Source organism: Columba livia, chromosome 1, assembly GCF_036013475.1.
Source record: "Columba livia isolate bColLiv1 breed racing homer chromosome 1, bColLiv1.pat.W.v2, whole genome shotgun sequence".
In the NCBI taxonomy this organism is placed as follows: Eukaryota; Metazoa; Chordata; class Aves; order Columbiformes; family Columbidae; genus Columba; species Columba livia.
The window spans coordinates 125,005,945-125,033,550 of NC_088602.1; the positions used below are offsets into that span (position 1 = coordinate 125,005,945).

General features: G+C 37.6%; 1 protein-coding gene across 7 annotated transcripts in view; it reads left to right on the top strand.

The window, feature by feature from the left end:
* EPHA6 (EPH receptor A6) overlaps window positions 1-27,606 on the top strand; it is a 502,797-nt gene that overhangs the window by 428,562 nt on the left and 46,629 nt on the right. For all 7 annotated transcript variants that reach the window (XM_065076549.1, XM_065076536.1, XM_065076555.1 and 4 more), the window contains one exon: window positions 7,766-7,975. In XM_065076549.1, coding sequence (XP_064932621.1) covers window positions 7,766-7,975 — 210 coding nt within the window. The remainder of the gene's footprint in view (window positions 1-7,765; window positions 7,976-27,606) is intronic.

Consider the following 27,606-nt stretch of genomic DNA (forward strand, 5'->3'; position numbering starts at 1 on the left):
TGATAGAAAGATATACTTAGTAATTACACAAGATAGTTGCAGATATGTTTGATCAGGCTTGTTGATATAGACAGTAGGAGTTATGAAAAGAAAGACAACCAAAAGAGATGCATAATAATATTTTTATTTTTTTTTAAAAAAAAAGCAGCCTCCAAACCCCAAACCTTTCTGGCAAGAAGTTTCCTGCTGCTGTGAGTTTGAGATGCCTGTTCTCTGAGCATGGCCATGATTAAGTAAAGCAGATGGGTATTGAACCACTGCTTGGTGATCCTGCAGGCTTCATACCTGACATAAATGCAATCCCATTTCGCTGAGGGAAAATGGAGATGAGTGTCACATTGCACCCAAGCCCATGCAGCAGTTTAGAGGGTGATGCAGTAGTATAACCCAGGTCTGAATCCCAGTTTCCCTCCCTCGCTGTTTATGCTGTGACACTGAAACGTTTCTCCCAGTCTTGATTGTCAGATGATTGCAATCATTCCTCTAAAATTACTTTGCCTTGAGGTTGGTGCTTTCACCCTGATATACCCTCCCCGCCTCAGCCCACTCTTTAAGTAGTCGCCTTGCAGACTTATGGACCTATTAAGAGTTAGATCTCATCTCCTGTTTTCACGGCTCCAACTGAAGGGCTGTCTTTGGCTAAAAAAATTGAATTTAGCATCACACAGAGAGGAACAGGATAACTGGGAGGCTAGGTGACTTGTGTGCTTGGAGGGGCTATTGCTTCTTGGGTTCATTTGCACAGAATAGTGCCTGGAGAGCATCTCCTGGCTGCGATCTACGCTCACCCTCCTTGCGCATCATTCAGTATGGGCATGGATTTCAGCCACAGAAAAGGGACACTGCTAGAAGGTGACTTTGGAGGTTGCTTGTTTGTGGTTGGCTATGTGGAATAATGTAAAATGAATAAAAAAACTGTCACCAGAGCACTTTAACTTCTTTCAGTATTTTTCCATAGCTGTAGACTACCAGACTGCAGTCAGTGTTTTATTACGGTGTCCAAGGTGTGCTAATCAACAGTTGCTGCAGTGAGGTGAGAACCAAGAACGCAGTAGTATTAATCAGATGAGAACTTATGGTATTGCAGCAAGTCCTGTAGCAGGCCTGATACTAAAATATTTCATCAGCTGTATCCACTGCACTCTGTTTACTCACCATTCTTTGTTAGAAAGGGAATGTGCACTCTCCAGGGTTCAGTGTTGGAAAAAAAGTTCCTCAGGGTTTGCAACATACTCCCTTAACTTTGCCCTGAAGAGACAGATGTTTAGGTTTGAAAGATGCTGCAGTCTTGCCCAGTTTTGTGGATCTCTGAGCTGTAGGAGGAAGGGATTAGTTTACCTAGGGTAATCACAGGGTCATCTTGCTTTCTTCATTGTTAGTTTTTGCTCCTCTTCCTACCTAAAAACTTATGACTGATTTCACTTTTGATTTTCACTTCTGAAAATTAAAATACTCGTAAAAAAAGTTATATTTATTTACAGGCATGCATAGTAGGTAAAAATGCCATAAAATATATTTTTTCTTCCAAAGAAAATATTTTCTAAAGATTCTATAAAAAGTATGCTTAACTACCTTGGAGCACTAACTGCAGCAGACTGTATAGCAAATGAAACCCTGGAATTCATCACCAAATTTTAATCCCTTGAGGTCTGTCTAGCAGAGGCTAAGATAAGTGTAAAAATGTGTGGAAAAAATGTTAGAGGAGAAAATATTATGATATATTGCTCTTTGATGCAGTAATAATGATGAAGTTATTCTCAGAGCAGCTTTACTATCAGGCTCACCCTTTTTTCAACTAGAGTTTAGACACTGCAGCAGACACCTACATTTAGTGAGTTTGGGGGAAAGAAAGAAAAGAGAAAAATGAAGACTTGTAGAAAGTTCTACAAAACAATGTTGTAAAGTATATGTTGTATATCCATCTAACATGGCCTCACTAGACAGAGTCAGCTTTGGGAAAAAGAGGCCAGATGGCCTTTCCTAAGTTTAATGGTTCCCATTATTATTTATCTTCATCCAGAGAGGCAAAACATTAGAGCTCATAACTAATATTCCTCCTTTTGTTTTCACACATAGCAGTCACGTGCATTTTTATTTACTGGAGGCACATTCCTCTCCTGGTAGAAAAAAAAGGTGGAATTTTGCTTTCAAAAGTAAATCTGTGAAGAAGAAAACCTACCTGCACTGGAAACTGCTGATTCCAATATTTTGGAAGGCCAAAAACCAGATTGAGCAATTAGAAACAGAGTTTGAATTAATGCATTGCCTTAATAGTAAAATTGTAAGCAGCATGTATCTACTTCATCTAAGATTATGCTGAGAAGCTGTCACTGATACTACAGAGCCCGTGTTTGTTCTCAAGCTATGTTTTACCCTGCTAAAAGGAGGTAGGAAACTATTTCTGATGCAGCTGTGAGAAGTTTTTTTGGAAATGCTTGTTATTTTTAGTCACTGTAGATATTCTTCCTACTGAGCAACAAGAACTTTATTGCAAACTATCTTGTATTTGAAGCCAAAAAGAAATTCATAGGTAATGTGAACACCTTCACTGTGCTCTTTGTGTATTTGTTGAGAATACGTAAGAAATCGGGAGATCAGAACAGAGCCAATGTCATCCATGTCTTTAAAAAGAAGGGAAAAGAGAATCCAAGAAATTACAGACCAGCCAGCTTAATGTCAACTGCTGTAACATTTCTGGAACAAATTATAAAAAAAGTGTTTATAAGCACCTCAAAAGAGAGATAAAGGTAATATGGATTTGTCAAGAACAAATTATGTCAAACGGTCTGGTTTCCTTTTGTAACAGGGCACAGGCTTTGTGGGTGTGGAAGACGCGGTTGATATAATAAATCTTGACTTTAGTAAGGCTTTAAAACTCTCTAACATGAGGCCTTTATGAGCAGCTAGATAAATATGGCTATTGAATCCTAAAATAAGCTTTGGAAGTTCTTCATCTTGCAACATTTCAATAATAATAATATTTCCCGTATTTTGAACGGTTGAAGGGACACTTAGATTCTTGTTTAAGATCACTTAGTAGCGTTTAAAATGAACGGAATTATTTTCAGTTTTTGATTTATTACATTTAATGAAATTAAGTATTACTAATTGTATGGAACCCTGGTAACAATTGATTTAATAATAAATTGACCGTTGACCTTATTCAGTACCAGCAATAAAAACCTAAGTGTATCCACATGATAGTATGAAGCATGAGTTATACTTCCAGGAAATACCATGTAGAAACTTGAATTTTGGAAGATTTATCCTGATGAAGTTCTACCATTTATTTTAAATGGTAGAATAGTAACAATAAATGCATTGCAAAAACTACATCCTTCATGTAGTGACCAGTAGGAACTGTCACTGGTGGATACGATTTAAGTTAGACATGGACACACCATTTTCAATGCTATTTTCCATCTAAAATATTATCTGAATCATCTGCGGTAAAATATTTAGACTTGTAGCAAGTCCTATACACTTCTCAGAATACAAGGGCATAAAAGTGCTTTGACTTAAAGGGCAAATAAAGAAGTGGATTGTGGAACAGACAAAAGTCCAGAAACAATACAGAAAAAAATCAACAACCACACCTCCAAAAAGTTACTCTGTAGTAAAACGGAAAAAATCTTCTGAAGAAGAAAAATTCTGTGGCCTCACAAAAAAGCACTGACCAAGTGCCCGCTGGAGCTGGAAACTCACGTGTAAAAAGCAATTAGAGAAACTTAAGATATCATCCTTCCTCCCCTACAGTAACTGACCCTCTTCACTGGCCCATTATACATCAGTGCTATTGAAAGTTCTGTAACAAGAAGAGAATATTTCATGCACAGAAGTTTCCAAAGCAAACTGACTGAATGAAAAAGCAACGTTTTTTGCAGGGCGTTTTCAGGACTGCATAAATGCAATGGCAACTGATATTGCATCTATACTCAGCTGTCAAGAAAAGTTTATTTAGCAAAGCCATTAAAGCCTGATTAAAATTTGATGGGATAATAGGATAAATGTGGGAAGTCCACTGAGATCTGAATTGCTGCCAGTATTCATTAGCACCCCTAACACCCCAGTGGGAATCCTATCAAAAGCATATTTCGAATCTAAGCCATGGGAATCAGCATAAAGCCCTGGATAACAACTGCCATATCATGCAGATGAGTGGTTTATGTTCCTATATGACAAGTGAATGAAACGAGATAATGGAAAGTTGCCAAAGGATTGGCTTGACTCAGATGTTCAGGGGGATTTACAGATGCTGAAAATATGAGGCCAGATTCATACCTGGTATAATTTCATCAATTTAGTTGAATTTTCCAAGAGTTAAATATGGCCCATAATCTCTGTCCTGATCAGCTTAAATCAGACAAATATTCTGATATATTGGAAAATAATGGTATATAGCTTGTAAGGGAATACAGCTGGCATGGAAACTGATATAGAAGTAATTACAGAGAGACTTGAGAGAGAGAAGACTGTTTTGCTGTCAGGAAAAATGTAGTTGTTCCAACTGCAAGGCTGGCAATGATATTATATAAAAACAAACATGAGAAGGGACAGAGGAGAATAGATGCAGAGAAATATACAGAGGGAGGAGGAGGACAGAGTAAAATTGCAACTGGTATGTTAGCAAATCTGTCATTTCTTCAAAGGTGGAGATAAGAAGCTTGAACCTTTTGTGTCAAGGCAGAAGCCCAAAGAAATTTGAAAGAAGGAGGGAGAGAATGGCAAAAGCATGAGATTGTTTTTAACTCAGGCATTTCTACTATACTGGTAAGGCAAATACGGAGATTTAGAAAGAGCAGAAAATGGTTATGTTTTATGAAAAATCAGTCAAGCATGGTCTAGATTTGAAAGTACACGTATTTTAAAAGGGAAGAATGAATGCTTGTGATCCAAGGAGACAAAAGGTTAAGGGACGTGTTACAGATAACTCTGAGGTTTGCTGAAAGAATGGAGCTGTTAACAATGATAAGGAGGAGATGAAGTCTAGAGGATTGGGAGGCTGGTTTTGTTTGGTGCTTTGTTGCAGGGGGGACTTGGTTGATTGTTTTGCAAAAGTAAGTCATAGGTGCTTTGTTCCAAATCTTAATTCTACAGTTAGCTAAAAATAGTTATCCATAAGTGTGAAGAGTATTAACTGTTTGCAACCAGCTTAATACATTTGAGTCAGTTGCACATTCAGAATTATTAAATGAAAAGCAAAACCCAAATCTCTTTTGGCTTCACTACATAGAATACTGGATAGAGTTCATGTCCTTCCTTTATTGGAAGAGGCTTAAAATACGTAACATTCTCTTTTGCCTCTCTTTGCTTTATTGCTAGATGGAAAATTTTTATTTAAAATATCTATCACTGGCATGTTTTGGACTCTGGGAGGTTCCCTTTGTTCTTGTGGTAGGAGCCTATGATAGGCAATGTCCTAGGCCCATAGCAGGGGATGGCTGTTTGTAGGATGTCTGGTTATAACAATTGTGTCTTGACACTCAGCTGAATGTTGTCTGCCAAACTAACTGTTTACAGGTGGCTTTCACAGAGACAACAAAGGAAGGGAGGTTGCTTATACGAGTAACATTATTGCACAGGGAATTTAGAGACAAAAAGGCTTTAGAGTACTGACACAAGAGGACCAGTGAGAAGATTCGAGGGGAAAAGTTGCTATGAATCAGTCATAAATAGCTTATTTCAAAGTAGCATTGTTAAACATGCTTGTTTTGGAGATGCCTGTGAGATGCCTGTGGTGTCTGGCTACTGGTCGAAGTGCCTCCTTAAATACAAGTGTTGCTGGGAAATACGATGCGTCTGTGAGGTGTTCTAGCTGACGAGGTGTGTTAGTACCTGAATTTTCGCACTCTGGTATGTTGGCTTAGAATAGCAGCTGTAGCAACCTTGCAGATCTTCCTTTTACTATTTTATTTTTGTTTTCTGTCTTGCTATGTTATAACCTGACATAGCAGTACCGGTCAGTAACTGGTGAATGTTGCCTGTCATGCAGGTTTTCATATACTGCTGTGCTTGGGCTTTTCTTCCAGTTAATTTTACAAAAGGAATTGGAAAAGTTTCAAGACGCTCTGCAAGTTCTACAAGTTGCAGAATCCGTGTTATTTCTGCGTTGTTTTTTTTTTTTCTTTCTGTTTGTACCCAACAGAGTTTAACTGAATAGTAGTGACTTTAGGAACTAGTTCCTCCAACTTCTACATAGGCAGACAACTTTCAGTTTTGAAGCCTGTTCTGCACACTAATTGATTTATCATTTAAGAATGTATAATTTCTTGACTTAAGTAGAGGTACAATCTATATTAGAGGCAGCTCTTGGTCTAGTATTGCTTCATCTCAGAAGATAGATTAATAACATGAGAAGCAAGTGACTGCGAACTTCTCCATGTCTGGGGTTTTGTCATTTGTTTGTGGGATTTTTGGTAACCTTAATTACATTTGAGGAGCAGTTCCCAATTTCTTCAAGTGTTCATTTCCTGACTAGTGGGAAACAGACCCCTAATCATTGAACCGTGATGAAAATACTGAAATACTTTACTGATCAGGGATAAAGTTAAACATATCCATACAGTTCAGCCTGTTGCTTTGCTGAATCTAATAAATTTATTGAATTTACTGTAACCTTCTCCCCTACAAAAATCATCTTGTTTAAATGTATGAGCTAAGCAACAGAAATGTCCTGAATACTGATCAGAACACTGCTGCTTTTCTGTAGCCCAGCGCTGAAGGTGTTGAAAGAGAAAATGGAAAGTTAACTTGCTTGCAGGGAAGAGCTGTTTGTTTTTGTTTGGCTGTTCCTTCTAACATGAAAGCCTGGCTCACTGAATAATCCATGAGAAGCTAAATGCCTGCCAGCTGAGGTCACACAAATACTGTTGCAAGCAGTCTGCTGCAAATGGTAGATAGGGTAGAGCTAATCCAGGCAAAGAGCCGACAATCAGATTTCTGTACGGGTATTCACTTTGTCCCCACTGTCATATAGTTTAGGAGCCTTCTGATGTAGGAAGTACAGTAGCATCAACTTTAATATTGGTGAGGGGAAACTGAGGCCCACCAAGACTGACCAGATGGATGAACATGGTCAACAACGTAATTCTTATTTACATGTTCAACTCCATTAGGTTTCAGCAGGCGTTTAATCAGCTTAATGCATTCATGGCTCTGAGCTTAGTGGGCTTAGTCAGGAAGACTTTGGAAAAGATACATAACCTCTGAATTTCAGCACACTTCTCCTTTTTAATCAACTGTTCAGAGATTATATGGTGTTAGGTGCAGAGCAAATGTGAGGTGAAGCCCCAAACTTTTTTCAATTTTTGATTTTTAAACAAACCAACCCCACCAAAAAAAAAGTGAGTTAACAGCAATACGTGCAGACAATCAAGGCTGAGGCAACAGAAAGAGGGTTTTCTGTTGCCTGAGGCCATGGAGTAAAAGATGAAGAGGATTTTTTCAGTGCATTGTGGTTCTTTTGTTAAAAAGCAACATTTGGGGAAAGAGTTCTTAGTAACTGGGGATAAAAGACATTATATGCTGTCAGTAGAAAGATTATAGGGAGTTTGAAAATATGGAAGAAAAGAGGGATAAACTGCACAATGAGAGATAGGATAGCTTGTACTGCTGACCAGGTTAAATACTTGAAAAAACAAGATGCAGCAGGCAGTTTGGCTGGACGGGTTACAAATATATTTTGAACATGACCTGTACTTAATATCACTAGTATGAAATTATTCAAAAGTAGCTGCGTTCTTTGAACTTGCATCTTTACTTGCAGAAGCACGATGGCCACTTCACAGTCATCCAGCTGGTTGGTATGCTGCGAGGGATTGCATCTGGCATGAAGTACCTCTCGGACATGGGCTATGTGCACCGTGATCTGGCAGCCCGTAATATCTTGGTCAACAGCAACCTCATGTGTAAAGTCTCTGATTTTGGTTTGTCACGAGTGTTAGAGGACGATCCTGAAGCTGCCTACACAACAAGTGTAAGTTTGTTTTATCTAATTTGAACAGCTGATGCCTTTTTTTTTATTCTGGTTTCAGATTTGTCTATGCCACAGGAATAGCACTTTGTTCCATTCTCACTCCATGTGGTGTAATAGCATTGCCAATGTGTTTCAGGGAAGTTGTTTTGATTTTTGGCTGTGTAAGAGATGTAAAATAAACTTTGGCAATAATAGTTGTGGGGTTTCAATTGGGGTTTTTTGTTGTGTGGTTTTTTTTTATTATTTTGGATGGGGAATTTTGTTTGGTGGGGGGTTGCCCTGTTTTGTTTTGTTTTTCAAATGGGCAAGTATAAGTGGGAGACCTTTTCCATTCTTGTTTAAGTTTTGGGCTTTGTTGGTGTTTTTTTCAAAATAATTTCCCTTTCTGCTGACTTGTGTTGATTTACAAAGATATATTTTTTAAAGAGGGGGGTGGGGAGGAGAAAATCTCACCAGTTCCTCTCTTGGAAGCATAGAGTCAAGCCTGTATTCATACATTTATTTTTTTATTTCACTTAAGCTTCCCTTCTAACAGGTTATATAGGACCTTTTTCTCAAGGTTTAAGTTTCATTTCATTAATACTTAAATTCTTTATGTGATGCAAGTAAATAGCTATTGGGAAAATGATTTTTGGGTGGGTTGTGGGGTTTTTTTGTTTGTTTCTGGTATTGTGGAGGTGTTCCACTGAAGTGAAAATCTTTGAACATGAAAGAAGTAAATTGCACCTGCAGTATGAAGAAAGTAGGGGAAGGAGTCTGTTGGTGTTAATAAAATTACAAGTTCAAATGCAGCTTTTTTTTAGCCATACCAAAATATTCAGTTATATTCCTATTATGATGATTACCGCAACATTAAGAATCTTATCTAATTCTAAGCTGGTTTCAAGTAACTTTCATATATATCTGAAATTATTTCAGAGCTTGACTGCATTCTCATTAGTAGTCTCACAAAATGTCCAGAATTTGCATGTTCCCATGATAGGGCACAGTGACAGAACTCTAATAGAGATAATAAATTAGCATTAAATAATTTATTTTGACCTATTTTAACCTTTTTTTTCTATTTCACTGTAAGAAGTGAGGTATAACCAAAATGAGGAACTTGTCTAATTTAACTGTATTGTAGTGAGTACTCTAGTGTATCTATTGGATTCAATATAGCTATTGTAATGGGATTACAGATCTTTTTTATATATTACATTTTATTATCTTTGGTTTAAGCCCAAAATAAGGATGTTCTGACAAATTCCACTGTAAATTCCACTTCTTAGAACTAGGTCTATGCAAAACTGCCAGCTGACTAGAGCAGAACAAGTCACTTTGCAAGGCTTTCTATCAGGATTAATGAATCAGTGTTAATAAGCAAGAAGGGAAGGAAAAAAAGAAAGTCACAGTTTTTTCCTTTATAGAAGAGATTTCCCTGCTTTATTTCTTAAAACTTCTTTTGTTTCACACTCCTTCTTAGTATGAGGCTTGGAAAGAAAAATAAACATTAATGCAACTTAACAAGTTATCACATGTTGGCTGAGCTTTGCTAATTGTTTGTGTGAGCATGCTCAGCTTGCAGCAAATGCCCCAGTGACCGGCAAGTTAATTTACATTGCTCAGCACTCATCATGGGCTAATCAGCTCAGCTGATGGAAGGCACTGGAAATTACCATGCAGTCTCTCCCAGTTAGGTTCAGAAAAGATACCAAATGATAATTTGAGGCTTTCAGCTATTATTTATCCTGTAAGTTTCTGATAGATACCAATACTGAACAATTAGCTTTTCAGAATACTTAGTGTCTGCCCTTTTCATCATAACCAGAGCTGCTTTTAATCAGGAAATGCTATGTTGTTAAAAAAAAAAAAAAAAAATATATATATATATATAGGTGAGGGGCAAGGCAATATATCTGTGTCGATGGATTTTCTTACAAGGTAGGACAGGCTTTGATGAAATGCTCACTTTTTTATCGGTTCATCTAGCTGGCTAATGTCAAAGTCTATGAGGCAGCTGTTGTAGGTGGAACACGTCAGAGCCAAAGTTGCTTCAGTCCAAGGCTGCAACCACACACTATACCAGAAGCAGGTGTCTATAGCATGTCCATCAAGATACTGCGAATAAGGAGGGGATATTACAGAGGCTGATGGCCAGTGGCAGAACCTAAGGTGAATCTGCTTAGACCATGAACTCCAACAAAAAACTTGGAAACTCATGTGGGAAAATGATACATTTCATTATAATCTGAACTAGAACATTTGTAAATAGGAGGTAGCAGAGTCAGGCATAATAGAAAGTAAAAGCATGTTAAATCACTCATTCCTTCAACTCCAGCCCCTTCTGTTCTTGCAAATGGGTCTTCACATCCATACTTTCAGTCACTGTGGCTGAATCTGCCTGGTTCTCTTCTATCACCTCTGGTCCTTGGGAAAGTAGCTTTTCCTCATCTGTGTGGGGAGACTGACTGCTCCAATCCCTGTTTTATGTTCATTCTGTATGACCTGCTGGTATCCAAGCTTCCTCTGGGATGCTCTTGCCTGTCATTTGCTCTGTCCTCTGAGTCTTGCTCCCCTTGAGCAGGTCCAGCAGATGTTTCCTGTAGGGATTCCAATAGTCTTGTCATGTTTTTAAAGGAACACAGCACAATTATGGCCCTAAGGGTGGGGAAAGAAAGAAATTTTTATCACAGTGGTGGTGGAGGACTCAGTGAAAACTTTGACACTTTAAGCAGTCTTCCATGGTAACAGAAAAGAATAGAACCCCATTCTGGATCTCATGTCTTCTCGCAGCTTTTACTGACCATCATTATGTCATTGGCCTTCTCATCATGAACATCTTCACAACAGCAGGCTGTGTGTATTGCTAGAGGTTTTTATAGCATCTCTTAAGTTCCATACTCTGCTTGTGCCATATGAAGGTTAAAGCCTCAGTGTTTTCACAAAGGTTTTGGTGCTTATAGAATTCGCATTTCCTTTCCACAGGGATTTTTCATTATAACAGCCCGGCACCCGTGGCTACACATCTCCTACTACAACACTGTCTGTCAGTACTCAGAGGAAACTGTGATTCTTTTTTCTCCCCTTTTGGTCTTAGTCTTTATGTCAGAAACTGAATGGCACAATTGGATGTTTGATTTGGAAACAAGAGCTACTATACAACCTAAGCCAATCAACGGCCCAAAATTGGAATTTTATAGCCACACATATGTGTTGTAGTGGTCAATACTGTGTGAAAGTATTCCCAGGAATAAAAATGGTAAATTGAGTCAAAAGACAAATAACTTTTATAAAGCTGTCATGCTCTGTGGCAAAACAGGTCACATCCTCACAAAAATAAGCCTAAAGGCCCTCTTACCTTGTGAATGTCTGAGCAGAGGCAGCCTTGAGTCATGATCAGCATGTTTTGCTTTGTCTTCCCGTTGTCATCCAACATACATATCTTCCTTTTTCTCGCTGGTTTAGAATAGATCTTGCATCCTTTCTATTGACACATCCTCCCACATGCAGGGTAAAAATTGGGAACTGAGGTCTGAGAAAAGCAATAACACTGACGGAAAATCTGGAAAGGAAACCACCTAGAAAATGGCTCCATTCTGTGCTCACACTAAAATGCTACTTAGGTGACTATATTCAATTAAGTAGTGATGGCAAAGCTGAGAAACACATAAAAAAATGCAGTTAAAGGTCATTACATTTCCCAAGAATTTTGGACTGACATTGGTCAAAGAGCTGTGGGATGCTTTAAACAATACATTAAAAGATCAAAATCTCAGAAAACAGCTTTCTGATTTCCATGAAAGCTTTGTTGGTTTGGTTTGGTTTTTTTTTTTTTTCATCCAGCCTCTCAAGAGAAGGAATGTAAATGTGTTTCTTTATAAGAGGGTTGGTAGGAAATAAGAGATTGGCCTCTGTTTGCTATGGGGAATCACAAAACTTATAGCAAGATAGAATTTTATAATAGGAAGGAGGAATTAAGTGCTAGTAACATCCAACTGCCAATCTTTGAGTTTCAAACTGAACAGGAAAAATATAAGGTAAATAACTGAATAGCATGGGTTTTTTTTCCATGAAGACAAAATTTTCATTTTTAGTAGTGGTTTCCAAGGCAGCAGTACCTCATAAAAAGACATTTCTAGTATATAAACAAGCATTTCTGCCAATGCAGAGGACATCTAGGCTCTTGCATGTCTCCTTTTGGATAGACTGTTATATGATGTAAATTAATTTAGTTTAAAACATAGTCAGGGTTCACCTGTATTTCAAAAAGAAACATGTGTCTCCAGGAAAACTTTTTACATTTAGCAAAATGTGTACATATTTAGATAACCAGAACAGAATCTGTAGCACTACTATACAAAGGACTAAACTGGTATTTCTGTTAAAGGTGACACCTTAATATTCTGTATTAAATATTATTCTTAGTGAGCTAAAAGGCTGCTACTAATGAATTATATGACACATATTCTAGATTTCTCCCTTATTAGCTGTATTTCTGAATTCAGCCTTAATATGGAAAATATTTTCTTACTTCCAGAATACTAGTTTATTGCATTGCATCTAGCGAATCATTTGATGAACTTCACAGGTCTGATTCTTCTCAAGCCAGTTGGATAAAATACTTGATCTCTGGAGATTTCTAGCTTATTAGATTCATTAGAGAAGCAAAGCAGATTGATGCCAGCAATCTGTATAAATGCTGCCAAGAAGCAAAACTTTGGGAGGATCAGGATGATGACTTTATATTATTAGATATTGTTACATAATTTATATATGTCAAGACATTTTCCATTTGCTTTTACTTGTACAGAAAATAATGGCTTGATGGGGGGAGGGTGGCAGGGAGAGGGTTTAACTAGCTAAAAAGTGAGACAAGATGTAGATAATTTTCTAGTTAATTTGGGATGTCAAACAATAGTTTCTGAATAACCTGAGTGCTACGACAAGTGCATTACCTAGATATTTAGAAATCCACGTGATTGGAAACAATGTAATTAATTGATTATTGGCAGCTGTTCAGAAAAACAGGTTGTGTACTCTAAAGTTCTGTATTAACCTATTTTATTGAAAACTAACTGGTGATATAAAGTTGACCACAACCCTTGTCAAACAGCTAATTCTGTATGAGAGGTTACAACAGCACATTTTGTCATCACTGAACTGAGAGAAACCTACTGATGCATCATGACCACGTTTGGTTCTCAGCCTGAAACCAGGCACATGATGTAGAATCCCACCAAGGTTTTCCTTATCTGGAGGTTCTTTTATGTTTGATCTCACCAGAGACTGGCTAAAAAATGAGGGCACTTATGGGGTTTATAAACGGTTAATGCCCTGTGAGAGTAGTAATACTTGTTCTCCTCGACTTCTGCAATTTCATCTTGCTGGGCTGAGGCCTGGTATGGATACCTTGCCTGGACACTGTTGAAAAAGTAGTTAATTTCTCAGAGCATGTGTAAGAAGTCAAGAAGCAAGTTAGAGCTGTGCCAATGTGCTCAGCCTACACCAGTGTGTGGGAGATGCAGTACTTAAAGTGTGTGATGGGATTTGTATCAAGTGGTGGTGAGATGAATCACCTTCACATGAGTTGCCAGCCTCAGCTGGACCCATGCCCTGCTCTAAGAGGATGCGTGAGGTTGGAGGCCCTGCATGTGCTCCCTTCAGACCTCTGTCTTCTGTTGTGTTTGCCTAGACAAAGATAAAATGTGCTCGGGTTATGCTCAAGGGCAAAGTGGCAGCGGGTAAAGGAGTGGTGTAAGGAAGGAGTGTGTTGATAAAAAGACTTGTTACCTTCTGGGCTCTAACAGTGTGAGGTGTGACGACTTTTAATGAGTAATTACATGTTAAAAGGAACAGAAAGTCCCAAACTCACTCATTCAGTGTAGTGCATTGTGCTTGCTATTTACTAGATGTATTTATAGTAGCCCCTGAAGATGAGGATATGTGTCTTTGTCAAAGTAATTTAATACATCCACTCTCTTAGACTCTTTGTTTAACTTTTATCTAGCTGTGATTCTAAGTTAAGAGGTCTTCTGGTTTATTTAAGCTTCCTGAAAGCTAGTAACAATAGAAATTTTAACAGAATATAATGAAAACTACAACAAAGGCAGACCTTAGGTGGAAGGTCAAGGACAACACCGAGACATAAATATAAAATTCTCTCTCCATACATTCTCTCTCCATGTTTTGTCTAATGTTCTGCTTCCATGAGTACTCTCTACCTCACTGTAACAGTTGTCATTTGAACTCTGAGAATGTATGAGAGGAAAAAAGCATGAAAATTCGCATTTAGAAGATCAAAAGCAGCTTAATTTTAGAGAGATTCCTGAATTAAATGATTGAATTTAATTGTAAAACTTAATAGCTCTCTCATCCCTGTTTTTCCTGCCTCACCACCCCAAGTAGTAACTCCAAATATACATTTGGCAGAGAAGCACAGTTGGAAATTTTGCATTTCACTTTATCATGTTCAAAATCATTATGTTGATGAACTCAACATAAGTATGCCCTAACATCTTGTCTGTAAAAAAAGTGTTATTTTCCACTCCATTCCTAATATGACTTTCAAAGCATCATCCCATCATTCATCACCAGCTAATTTAATTTTCAATGAAAAGAAAAAATTGTACTGTAGTCAATCTAAAAATTGCTGCCTCTTTGGTGATTTGTAAGCTCTGGCTTTCTATTAGCTTGGATTTCAACTTCTGTGTCTGATTCCTCCCATTTTCATACTAACAAATTTGGTTATTAAACTCTGCACGTATGTGCTTTGCTATTTCTCAGATTGGTTCTCTGGTCATCTGTAAGAGTGTTTTTGAGAAACGGAGCTGTGCATTTACAAATGACTTACAGAGTAGGATTGAGAATGAACTTCTTACAGACCTAAAGCATCAGTGCCATGGAAGGAGCATCTAGGAGAGAAATTATAAATCTGTTTGTGAAATATAATACTGATCATGATTTTATTGATTATTTATTGGAATAATATTGTCTAAGAACAGTAAGGCATATCTTGGTGCAGCGGTTGTCAACCTTTCTAAGTGCATGGGTTCCTGAAATTTGTCCAATGGTGATGCAGACTTTGTTAGAAACTTCTCATTTGTGGGTTTTTTTGTAAAGTATTCCACAGACTCTCAGGGGCTGATATACTCCAGGCTGAAAACCCACTCCACTATTGGAGTATTTTTTGTTGATTCACTGCATACGTCTTTTTACTGAACTTATGGTAACTGCTGTAGCAAGGAAAGACATAGGGATTAGCATTGAGAGGGTATCCGAACATTCAGAAGAGATCTGTTTAGCTCTGACTGTGAACAGCATTTAAACCAGCCACTATTCAAGAGGATTAACAGGAAAATGTACCTGTCTATTGAAGAGATGACAAGAGCAATGCAGGATATTCACATCAGTAATTCTTATATCCAGGCTAAAATTTTTGGCCTAAATGAACACTGGAAAGACAGTATGTTGAATAATGAATGGTCAAAGTCTGAAATATACAATTCTGTTTCATAAAGTACAGAAATAAAGGTATTTCCAATTAAGTTAAAAGATAGGAAATTCAAAACTATTTTAAAGATGTGAGATAGTTGTATCACACAGTGTGTTGTTAAACCATAGAGCTGATTGCCACAGAAAGCCGTTTGGGCCAAGATTTCATGAAGATTTATTAAAAAAAAAAAAAAAAAAAGAAAGGAAAAAAAGTGATGGTGTTGAATATTCTTAGGAAGAAATAATATCCAGTTACTACACTCAATAACAATTTTAAAGAGATATGAAATCTCATGTTCCAGCTTAGGGAAGGAAGGAGGGCAGGAAGAAAACAAATGTGAAAGGGAGAAGTAGCAGAGTAGATTATTTTCAAGCTTTCGCACCTTTCTCTGAATCACCTGATATTGTTAATGCCACAGGTTAGAGGATTAGAGCGCCGTGGGTTTGATTCAGTATGGCAATTCTTGCTTCTGACAGTCAGAGTAGCTCAAACCAATAAAACGAACTGTCTGTGGATATGCAGGATGTCTGTTTGTAGAAGTCCTTGAATCAGGACTGCACGTGTCTGACAACCATGCCCCAACTTATACAAAAGCAGCTGTGCAGGATTCACACAGTGACATTCTGTGCCACGTGCTGCATGGGTGCAAAACAAATCATCCCATGGTCAAGATTTTTCAATAAGACATTGCTTGTAAGTAGTTTAATTCTGCCAAATGCATTTGTTAGTGAAAGCAACGACAAAATGTGACTGCAGGTATCATCATCCAAATGGAAACTGTTATGTAGTGGAGTACAATCCAACAGAAAAACTCTAGGAATAATTTTGAGAAGTAGTGTACAGCAGTAAAAACAGGCAGACTGGGGCAAGCGTACAACTTTGCAGAAGTTTAAAGCATTTTATGTGTCACTACTGAAACTTGATAGAGAATATAAAATGTAAGTAAAATCACTGTTGTGGGGGAAATATTGCAGAGAACAAAAAGGACAAGAGAATGTAAGGTGACAGAGACTATCATTTAGTATTTTAGCACTGCAAATAGTGACAAAAATTAGCCAAGGTAATTTTTACAGATAAAAATGACTGGTGCAAAAACCTCTTTGTTCAAAAAAAATTGTAAGGAAAAGACACTGGAGTGGATCTTAATGATCAGCTTAAATAACAGCCAGCACAGCAGAAGGTCATGGAACAGAATTGAGGAGAAAACTAGCCTAGAAAAATGCACCTGCAATTTCTCTGTAGTTTGGCTATGATCAAAAGCAAGCAATAATAGAGCAAATGAAAAACACCAGGCCAAGAGCTTTTCTGAGTCAACATACGAAAGATTAAATTCATCTAGATCTTGAATGTTAGGATGTTAATCTCAAAATGTAGTTTGAGTTAATTCATGTTTTGTTACCTAACTTTGGAGTGCGGTGATACGATTTGCCTTTTCAAATAAAATCAATCTTCAGTTTACTTTCAAAAGGAAAACAAAACAAAAAAAAAGAATATTTTTAGTTGTTATATTTTTCTGCAGTCCTGAATTTCTGATTTTGCTTTGTAGTTGTCACATACCATAGGGAAATAACACCTGGCTTTATTTTTTTAATTCAGATATGAAGAAATGCTAAACAAAATATGTGTCTTTAAAGGCTAGGTGGGGGTTTATGGGACCGTGATTCTGTATTTCATTCTTTCTTGTTAGGTTCAAGACAAACTTTAGAAAACAATTGATGTAACTTTGTTTGGCCTGTATCTGTGTTTAAAAAGCTGCTTTCCAATTTGTAGTTTAATCCCATAATATGCAATTTTCTCTTCTTTGGGAAATCCAGGTTACATTGCCAGGAGATACTGTTTTTTTTAACGGGTATGAAAAGTATCTGTTTGCTGGAGAGTGTGTGGCCTGACAGGGACATGAAGCAGCTGTACAGTGACTTACCTGTGCAAAGGGAAGAGACTCTTTTAGCAGATCCATTTTGCTGTTAGTCTTCTTTCTGCATAGGTGGTCGCAGCACCACTGAGTCCTTGCTGGTAGGGTATGCAAAAGAAACATGACTGTAAAGAGAGATTGCTGTTTAGGAAATAAATGAGGATAAGCTTGGGGAGCATCTAGAGTTGGCATCCTTCAAAAGGTGGCTGTTTGTGACCATAATGTTGTCTTCAGGGGATTTAATAGCCTGCTGATTGTCTCTCTTTATCTCTACAAAAAGTTGTCATTAAATGTCTGCATAAAGCTGCAAAGTGTTGGGATTGTTTTGTTTGGTTTGGGTTTTTTTTTGTCTTTTTTTTTTGTTTTTTTTTTTTTCCTCCAGATAATGTGTATTTTGAAATTATTAATGTAACAAATAACCTCTTTATTTTCAGAACTATAATTGCCATTGCTTAGGGAGTACTAATGATCTGTTAGTACTTTGGGGAAGGCAGAGACAGGGTCAGTTTCCCTGCAGGGCTTAAATAATGCCTTCCAGAGGAAAATTGTAAATATGTTTTACTTCTGTTATAGCCTAGAATGAAGAATTACTCATCAAGTGTGTCAAAGCACTGCCTGGTTTTAACATGACCAAGGCTGGTGTTATATAACTGATAGAAAATCTAGAAAGTTATTTGGGAGGAAAATGATGATTCAATATTTGTTGTTACATAGCTAGTGTAGGGGAAAGAAAAAAGGCAATTTGCTTTTTCCTCCCACAGATAGTGTTATCTCACAATCATAAACGGTAAGTGTGTCTTTGGTATAAGATTCAAAACTTCTTGGTATTGAACCCATAAAATAGGCAATGCCACTTCTCTGAGCAAATCTTAAATAGATATACAAGGACAGAGAAGGGTGGAAAAAGACAATGCACTTGAAAATAATTTCTGAAAGAACAGTTAAGTGAAGACTATGAAGTTCAGAGAGCTACTGGTGATGTTTTCAGAAAGATTACAAATTGTCAAGGCACCAAAGTTATTGACCTTTCAGCTGGACCTGAGAACCCTGGAAACTTCTTTTTGTGTTGACTGCTCTCCTCCTTTCCAGAAAATAAGTCTAATAAAATTAGGCTAATACATATGTATGTACTATATACTTCATAATATAAGCAGTCATAGCATTTTATTGTTAATTCCTCATACTGCTGATAGATTATTTTTTAAAAGCTAACAGCTATCACAATGTTAATCTGATTTCAGAGACAGCTGGGTTTTTAGCTGCATATGGACTTGATTGCATGCATTTGTAAGTGTTCAAATTTTTAATCAGAATTGCCATTTTCAAATGATAATTGAAGCTATTGTAAACATGCAGAACATACTTATACATTTTTACCAATTCCTTCATTCACTTAGAATGATACTATCCACACTTAAGATTAAAAATGTAGGAGTACTGACATAAAATCAGAGTTACTGCTTTGTTGCTAATTATGTGAATGAATATAGTCCTGAACATCTGTTTTGTTAGGCTGTTGCTAATAATGGACCACATTGGTGTTTTACTATTCAAGATATTGAGCAAGTTAAGGTGCACCATAAAATATCCCTGGTATGTTAAATACATTTGAACATACCTGCAGTATGCAGAGCTCCTGAAATACTGTTTAATGAGTTTAAATTCACTCCATTAAGGTCAGAACTGTTGCTTTCAGTAGCATGTCAGCTGACAATAATTGCTGTACGTTATAGTATTTTGATACGTAGAACAAGCAGAACCACCCCACCTCAAAGCTTTGAAAAAGAATCTAGCTTAGTCATATGTGTGGTGTTGTTCGGTTGGTTGGTTTTTTCCTGATTTGAAATTATTCATACCTTTCAAAGAAGAAACTAATTATTTTTTTTTACTGTGTGTTGTTGAAGCCAGAAGAGGCAAGCAGTTCATTGGGAAAATAAAACCATTCAGCTCCAGTGATCCAAACAACTCTGCTCCAACTCTATTATTTAGCCATTGTTAGGTGGAAGGAAATAAGACCTGGATGATTGTTTTTCTTTTCATTTGTTGCACCACTCTCCATGGGAATTTATTTTCCTCATGAAACACTGCAGTAAAAAGTAACCTCTCTACATATAGCCATATAAAACTTCTGGGTTGAAAATCTGAAGTAGGTCAAAGATTTGAAGCAGTTGGCTTCACCAGGATTTTGTAAAGCTTCATAATTAAATCTTGACATATTCCACAGTACGATGTAATTCCTTCGTGTTATGTTCATGAGTATAGTCAAATTAATTCCTGATTCTAGTCCCATATAAGACTAGTTGAAAACAAAAATCCCACCTGTAAGACTTGGTTATTTAAAAGCAGTGGGTTTGTCAGGCATGGTCAGATGCATATTTCAAAGCACACAGGGAATGAGCTTTGAGAGGAGGCTCATACTGTGTCTTCAGATGCTACAGGAGATCACTTATGTTTCTGTCTCCATTTTCTCCTGCTGTATTGTGTTTTGCACTGAGTCTGCTGTGTGAACTGGAGAGCAAACAGTTATGACACTGGAAGAGACCAAAAATTCTCAGCAACACTGGTAGACCATGATTTAGTCTTATTTGTTTTTTAGAACTGGGAATTCCTGTCTGATAAAGATCCAACATTTGGATGCGCTGTTTTTTTTCTGTGGGATTTTTTGGTGTTGTTCCCGAGGAATTATCCTGTGCTGTATTTGCATGTGACTGGCTAGTCTTGTGCTTCCTAATGACTTTTATCAATTTCAAATTTGCCACATTGGAAAGAGGTACTAAAATTTCAGAGACACTATTTATGTTTTTATTTAATGAAAATAAATGGTTAACATAGAAAACAAATTCTGTTAATTTATTATAGCAAGGACTTAACCCTAATTATTTGCCTGGAATTTTGACATCCAGTCTTCAAGATGCAGATCTGGGGAAAACCAAGATTCCTTTCTTTCCATCTAGAAGGACTTTTTTGGGTGTTTTGTTCATTTGTGGGGTATTTTTTTGAAGGAGGATCAATGTTAATATATAAGGTCACCAAAAGGAGGCAATAAAGAAATGAGGGAGAGGAGCAGAGGGCTTGCAGGAATACAAAGGAGGACAGAAAGCCTGACAATTTTGAAAGTAAAGAGAATTAGTACTGATTTTTTTTCTTTTTTTTTTCTTTTTTGTAACCTAATGTTTGTTTAAGATAGTCATCCATAAAGAGATGAAATGAGGCCTTTAGTAGAAATGCATCAGTGCCATGGAGATGCTGAAACATCTCCACTGAGGAAAATCTCTGCAGTAGTTTTCTGCACTGTGGTATTCTGGAGTATGAGTTTCACTTTCTCTATAGCTGTATTCATTGAAGAGAATAAACTGTATGTTCTTGTTTCTGTGGCACCTCATTACCTCACCTGAAAGTTTAACGAAGGCAAAGCAAGTGATACCACTCTTCCAAATCTGGTGGCAAAACCTGGAACTGACTGAACTTTGACTGTGGGTTTTAGTATTTACTTTGTAAGATTACAAAGTCCTAGACTGACACTTGATAGAAGTTCTGGGCTTTTCATTTTCAAGGACCTGCTCTTTAAAAATCCTAAGTTTAATTTCACAGTCAAAGATGGTATCAAGCTATTATCTGGCTGAATAGTATAGCTATTCATTTCTCTGGGTAATATTGCACAGCTCAGAAGGTTTAGGATTCATTAATGATGGAAGAGATCTCAGATGAAAAAGAAATATCTTTTCACATTGTTTAACTACTGCTCTTTATATAAGGGAATTTTGCAAAGGGTAGACCCAGTTAAATATGAAAGGATGGAGTTATAGCTTGGTATGATTTTGGCTTGTGTGTTGTGATATGTGGTACACACATTGTACTGTCTCCCCCTCACCCTTCAGGGAGATTCTCTGGTTCAAGTGCTACTGGTGTCAGGGTTTTTGATCCTTGCTTCAGATGGAAGAAGGAAGTAAAAATCATGCCTGTTCTATCCTGCTTATGAATTTTTCTTCTCACTTTGATACTAATTCTAATATTTCTCTTGTATATGACATCAAAGTTATTGTAAATGGGATTCTTTAATTACAGAAGGAAGTTTCTGATGCAAGATATACATATACGTTATACTTAATCTACTTTCATATTTCTGTAATAGAAATGTTAACTTAGAAACAAGACTGGCCTAGTTATCCACCTAAATTAATCCCCATTGAAATCAGCTAGAGAAATTTCTGCTGACCATGTAGGAATTGCAGCTTGCCATAAATGAGAAGGATAACTACAGAAAGGAATTATTCGTTGTTGCCTGTTTGCTTATGAGTTGGTTTGCTTACAAGAGTGACAGATTATTTTCAATCACACAGAAGCCCTTGGGAATCTCACTTGCGCACTTTTCTGTATTTATCAGATTTCCAAAACTTTACAGTAGGTAAACTTTTTTTTTTCAGTCTTGCACTTTGGCAGATTTTCAAGATAGCAGCTCCTTGCCCAGCTGCAAGTTGTTGCCTTCCTTTATATACATAGGGGATGCAGCAGATGATTCATAGCTTACTGTTACTGTGTTTTCCTTTGAACAGAATGCTGCAGGAATATTGTGGCACGGTGGTTGTCAGTCTTAAACACATGTTAGACCTAGATTTGTGTGACTCTGATAAATCTAGGTCAAACATCATAGTCTTCACTCAGTACTTATTCAGACAAAACTCCCATTGGCTTCAACAGGAGTTTTGCCTGACTAAGCACTGTGGGATTTTGCCCTTAGATACTAAGATATTTGATCTGTTTTTTGCACTTTGGACTCATTCGAGAAGCAAACTGTATGTCTTGGTCTTGACTGCCCCACTGGGGCTGTATCATCAGCAGCTTAAAAAGATGGCAGAATCCTCTGTCTCCTGACATAAAGTGTATCTTCATTGTCAGACACTAGAAAACAAACAACTCCATATTTATTATATTTAAAATAATCCCAAAAGTTCACAGAATGTTAGGGATTGGAAGGGATCTCAAAAGATCACCTAGTCCAATCCCCCCACCGGAGCAGGAACACCTAGGTGAGGTTACACAGGAACGTGTCCAGGCGGGTTTTGAATGTCTCCAGAGAAGGAGACTCCACAACCTCCCTGAGCAGCCTGTTCCAGTGTCTCTCACTCTCACTGAGAAGAAGTTTCTTCTCATATTTAAGTGGGACCTCCTGTGTTCCAGTTTGTACCCATTGCCACTTGTCCTATCATTGGTTGTCACCGAGAAGAGCCTGGCTCCATCCTTGTGACACTCACCCTTTACATATTTATAAACATTAATGAGGTCATATACGTGTATTGCATGTATTCACTCTGTATTACTGCATGAAAAGGAAATCTGAGAAATTTCACTGCTTTCTTAAAATAATTTTTCTTTGCAAGGAGGCCATTAGATGAACATGCTTAATTGACCTCACCGAGAAATGTACAGTATTTGGAAATAAAGAAGGGCATATAAAGATTTGAAACTACTTGGAAGAACTAGTTTTCTTCTTAGTAATGTGGCCATGACTACTGACTTTTTTGCACTGATTTTCCAAAATGAGCTGAAGTGCATTTTGAGATGAGACTTGTCATCCTTTTCCATAACACCACATCACTAACTCTGCTTTCATTTCTGCTCCAATATCTATCTGCCTCTGTTTTCACTCTTGGTGCATTAACTATTAGTGTTTCCTCTATTTTCTCTTTTCATTGTATCTTGTTTTATATCACTCGCTGACTGGAACTATAATAATTGTAACCTAGAACTGCCAAATCCCCCACTAAACCATGTCCCTAAACACAACATCTGCACATTTTTTAAACACATCTGGGGTTGATGACTTCACCACTTCCCTGGGCAGCCTGCTCCAATGCCTGGCAACCCTTTCTGTGAAGAATTTTTTCGTAATATTCAATCTGAACCTCCCCTGCAGCAACTTGAGGCTGCTTCCTCTTGCCCTATTGCTTTTTACTTTGGAGAAGAGACCAACACCCACCTCGCTACCACCTCCTCTCAGGTAGTTGCAGACAGTGATAAGGTCTCCCCGCAGCCTCCTTTTCTCCAGACTAAACAGCTCCAGTTCCCTCAGCTGTTTCTCATCGGACTTGTGCTCCAGGCCCGTCACCAGCTTTGTTGCCCTTCTCTGAACTCTCTCCAGCACCTCAATGTCTTTCTTGTAGTGAGGGACCCAAAACTGAACACAGGATTTGAGGTGGGGCCTCACCAGCACCGAGTACAGGGAGACAATCACTTCTCTAGTCCTGCTGGCCACACTATTTCTGATACAAACCAGGATGCTGTTGGTCTTTTTGGCCATCTGGGCACACTGTTGGCTCATATTCAGCCGACTGTCAGTCAACACCCACAGATCCCTTTCTGCCTGGCAGCTTTCCAGCCACTCTTCCCCAAACCTGTAGCGCTGCCTGGGGTTGTTGTGACCCAACTGCAGGACCTGGCACTTGTCCTTGTTGAACTTCATACAATTGGCCTCAGCCCCTCAATCCAGCCAGTCCAGATCCTGTTGTAGAGCCTTCCTACACGTCAGCAGATCAACACTCCCAACCAACTTGTCATCTGCAAACTTACCGAGGGTGCTCTTCATCCCTTCATCCAGATCACTGATAAAGATACTGGCATTCTCTGTTCATACTCATTTTTTTCCTGGAGAAGCATGGCATCCAGCAGTCTGGTCCAGATTTGCTGTGTATCAATGAATTAACATTGCACAACCATTGCAACTGCATTTTCATATTATGCCTAAAGTATTTATTTAAAACACATTTCTGAATTGGTTATTTATATTTTCAGCAAAATATTAATAACATCATTAGCTTCATAAAATTATCTAACCTGAAGAGATTCCCTTCAACCTTTTATTTAACAAGCTAGAAGAATTAATTCAAGTTCCCAAATCATATGTTCAGTGACAGCTTTAAGTAAATGTTTTTGATGTGAAGTTTAACTTGGTCTTTGTTCCCTTGTTCCAATTTTTGGTATAATTTTATCTGACGAATCTTTTCCTTATAAGTTTAGTACTTCGTTACAGGAATTGAAGTAATTTAAGTGTATTTTAAAAGTAAACAGCTCTTGTGGTGGAGCTTTGTTTTACTCAAGATACTTGTCTTTCAAATGTGCAGATGTTGATTATTAACGGAAACATATTGCCAGAAGTTGAGAGAGCCTGTATGTATCTGTCTTGAGTAACAACTGCTTCAGTCTTATTATTCTAAATGAAAAAGATATATACTAGTTTACATTTTACTAAGTTATTTAGTTATTTCTAAACATTGGCAGTTGTAAAACAGGGGGGAAGTCAACAGGCCATCCTTAAAAGCATCCAAGGATCTCAACGAAGCTTATTACATGTCATTCTGTCTTTTATTAATTTTGAGTGCTTGACTGTAGCTCTTCAGTTTTGTTTTACAGCATTTTTAGTTTATTGTGTAATGTAAAAAAAAATATTCCTTTAGCAAACTGTTCTGGATAAGAATGGAAGCAGGAGTACCGCAGTTTCCCTTGGCTTTAGGATCAGATGGATAGGTGCTGAATTGCCTTGTTAAACTGCAACTTTATTCCATGCGCTAATCTGAAAAGCTCCTAACCGGCTCTTGTAGTTCACACTGCAGTAAATCAACACCATTTCTGACTATGTTTTTGTAGTTCTGTCCCATCAGTGAGGCATGACAGATGGATTAGCCTACCTGCTTCTCAAGAGCTCATCTCTGTACCACGTTGCTTTGCGTTAAAGATGTGCTGATGCTGGGTGTTTCCAGCTAAAACAGGAAGAGACACTTTATACCATATAAATGGATTATTTTTTATAAGCAATAAATTTCCTGGAGTAGTTTGTCTTTTTTTTTTTTTTTTTATCAGAAAGATTGAAAATCTTTGTGGGATCCCTTTAGTCTCTTGATCATGGTATAGCAACATTACAGTAAGAGGAGGTATAGGAAAGAGAGAGCAAGTAGAAAGATACACCTAAGAGCTGTGACCAACAAGAGGCATATATATCATTGTATCGTGTTGCTTTTGAAATTTGCCCAGTTCATACAATAAATAAAGGGGGGGGGAGCCCACACCATAATACACTGTAAATTATTAAATGAAATTAATGCACACTATGTGTGCAGATTTTGTTTTCAAAGTCTTTTCTAAATGGGAGCTGCCAAAGGTTCATGAAACTGTCATGCTCAGAAATTATTTAGCAGATCAGCTACACTCTTCTTGAAAAGAAATATGCTGGGATCCACAGCTTTAGTAGTTTGCTGAGTTTTTAATATCTGTTTGCTGCTTTCCAATTGCATCTAGAACATTTGGCCTCCATCACAAATAAGACCATAAGTAACATCTGCTTCTTAATTAGGAAAGGATGATGAGGGGGAGTTGTATATATTGCTGGCATTAACCATCCTCCACAGAATAGTAGTATGGCATTGCTATGGGTAGGTGACAGAATCATCTACAGTATAATTTGTCATGCAGAGGATACAGTGTTTCTGTGTTTAAATATTTCAGTATCAGCAGAGATTTCTTTTAGATTTCCTTCCTCTCAGAGCTTTACTTTTAAGTCCTGAGTGGTAATTGGGGAGTAAAAGTTTGTTACAGGACTGAGTCAGCCAGAACTTTACGTAAAGGTGTAGACCTTGCTTGCAGGTTCGGCTTAGTCAACGACTTTATGAATTGTACCAACCCCTTTTCATCTGTAGGAAGTTCTTCCTCTCCAATCTGAGTTTTGGCTGCCTGCTCCTTTGTACACACCTTTCCAGCTCAGCATGAACTTCTTAAGGCTGTCTCTTGCCTGCCACATCTTACAATACCTTCTCCCAGCACATCTCTCCCTGAGCAGAGTCAATAGCACCCAAGCCAAGGGGCCTCCATCAGAAGTAGAACTGTAGGTAATGTAGCCCCTCTCCCAGGGCTTTCACCTCCCTTCTCCACAATAAATAATTATAAACAAAAATAATGAAGAAAACACAAAATAACTGTCATATAGAGGTTTGTTACCTTTTTCTTGTATCGTCTTCTAAAAAGACCTATTATTACGCCTCCTGACTGGATGTCTAAGCAAAGTTCTCAGGGAGCGCAGCAGTGAAGCTCTGCATCTTTCTTCAAGCATGCATTTTCTCAGGCTATCCCTGAAGGCAGAGCCAAGTCCCAATTAAAGTATATTGTAGTTTCATTTATAGGAACCTACTTATTTTAATACACTTTTTATTATATTTACTTAAGATAGCAAAATTATATAAGAAGCCTGTTTGACTATGTGGTGTGATACCTTTTAGAATCTGCTACGCTATCCATCTGCATTACCTGAAATGCCCTACATATACACTCAGTCACATCAGAAATCCTATTTCATTGCTGCAGATGTTATGTTTTGGTGAAAGGTACTTTCATTCATAGATAAGGTACACAAATGAGAATATTTGACTCACAGACACTTCTTTCCATGTGCATGTTATGTCTCAAGGAAATTCCTCAGTTCCTGTCAGTTTCCCAATTGTAAGAGGATGGGGACTGTTGCTTGGTATAGTTTTTGTCCTTTTGCATATGATTTTTTTTTTTCTTTTTATTTCATATCCCTGATAGTACCAGCGTGGAACCTCAGGGCAAAGGCAGCTCCTCTTTCTCCATTACAAAGCAGTTGGCCAAGTACTGTGTTTGCTGCGTATTTTTTTAAAGTCCATGCAACAGTCAGTTCAGCCTTGCCATTTGACCAGGTGTTGTGGAATCAAGCTATTATATGAGTGATTCTTAAGTTCTCAGAGTTGCAGATTGCAATGCAACAAACTGTATCTTCTCTGTGCAGAGGTACCTGTTTCTGGTCCTGTGTATACCACAGTGGAGTTGAAGTTCTTTTGTATTATGAGGTGTTTAGAGAAATGCAAGAAAAAGCATTTTGCTGCCACATTTTTTCGCTTGACTTTCCACATGGATAATTCTGTAGTGCCCTCAAATTTTAAAGATTGAAACATAAGGATTTGAAATTAAAGTTAAAAATTGTTATAGAGGCAACATAATACCATCCTGCATACCACAAATAAATAAAAATCATAATATTGGTTTTGTTCAACATTGTAGAGTTTTTGCTTTTGGGTCTCTGTCTGTGGTGTACTGTATTGTACTGGGCTTTTTGCACAGATTTATTTGTAACCAATAGTAAAAGGTATTTGTATTTGCCACCTATACATCAACTCTTTGGTAATGTATGTGGTAAAAATGCATACAACACATGAAGTCATAAGTAAAGATTGGTGTTACATA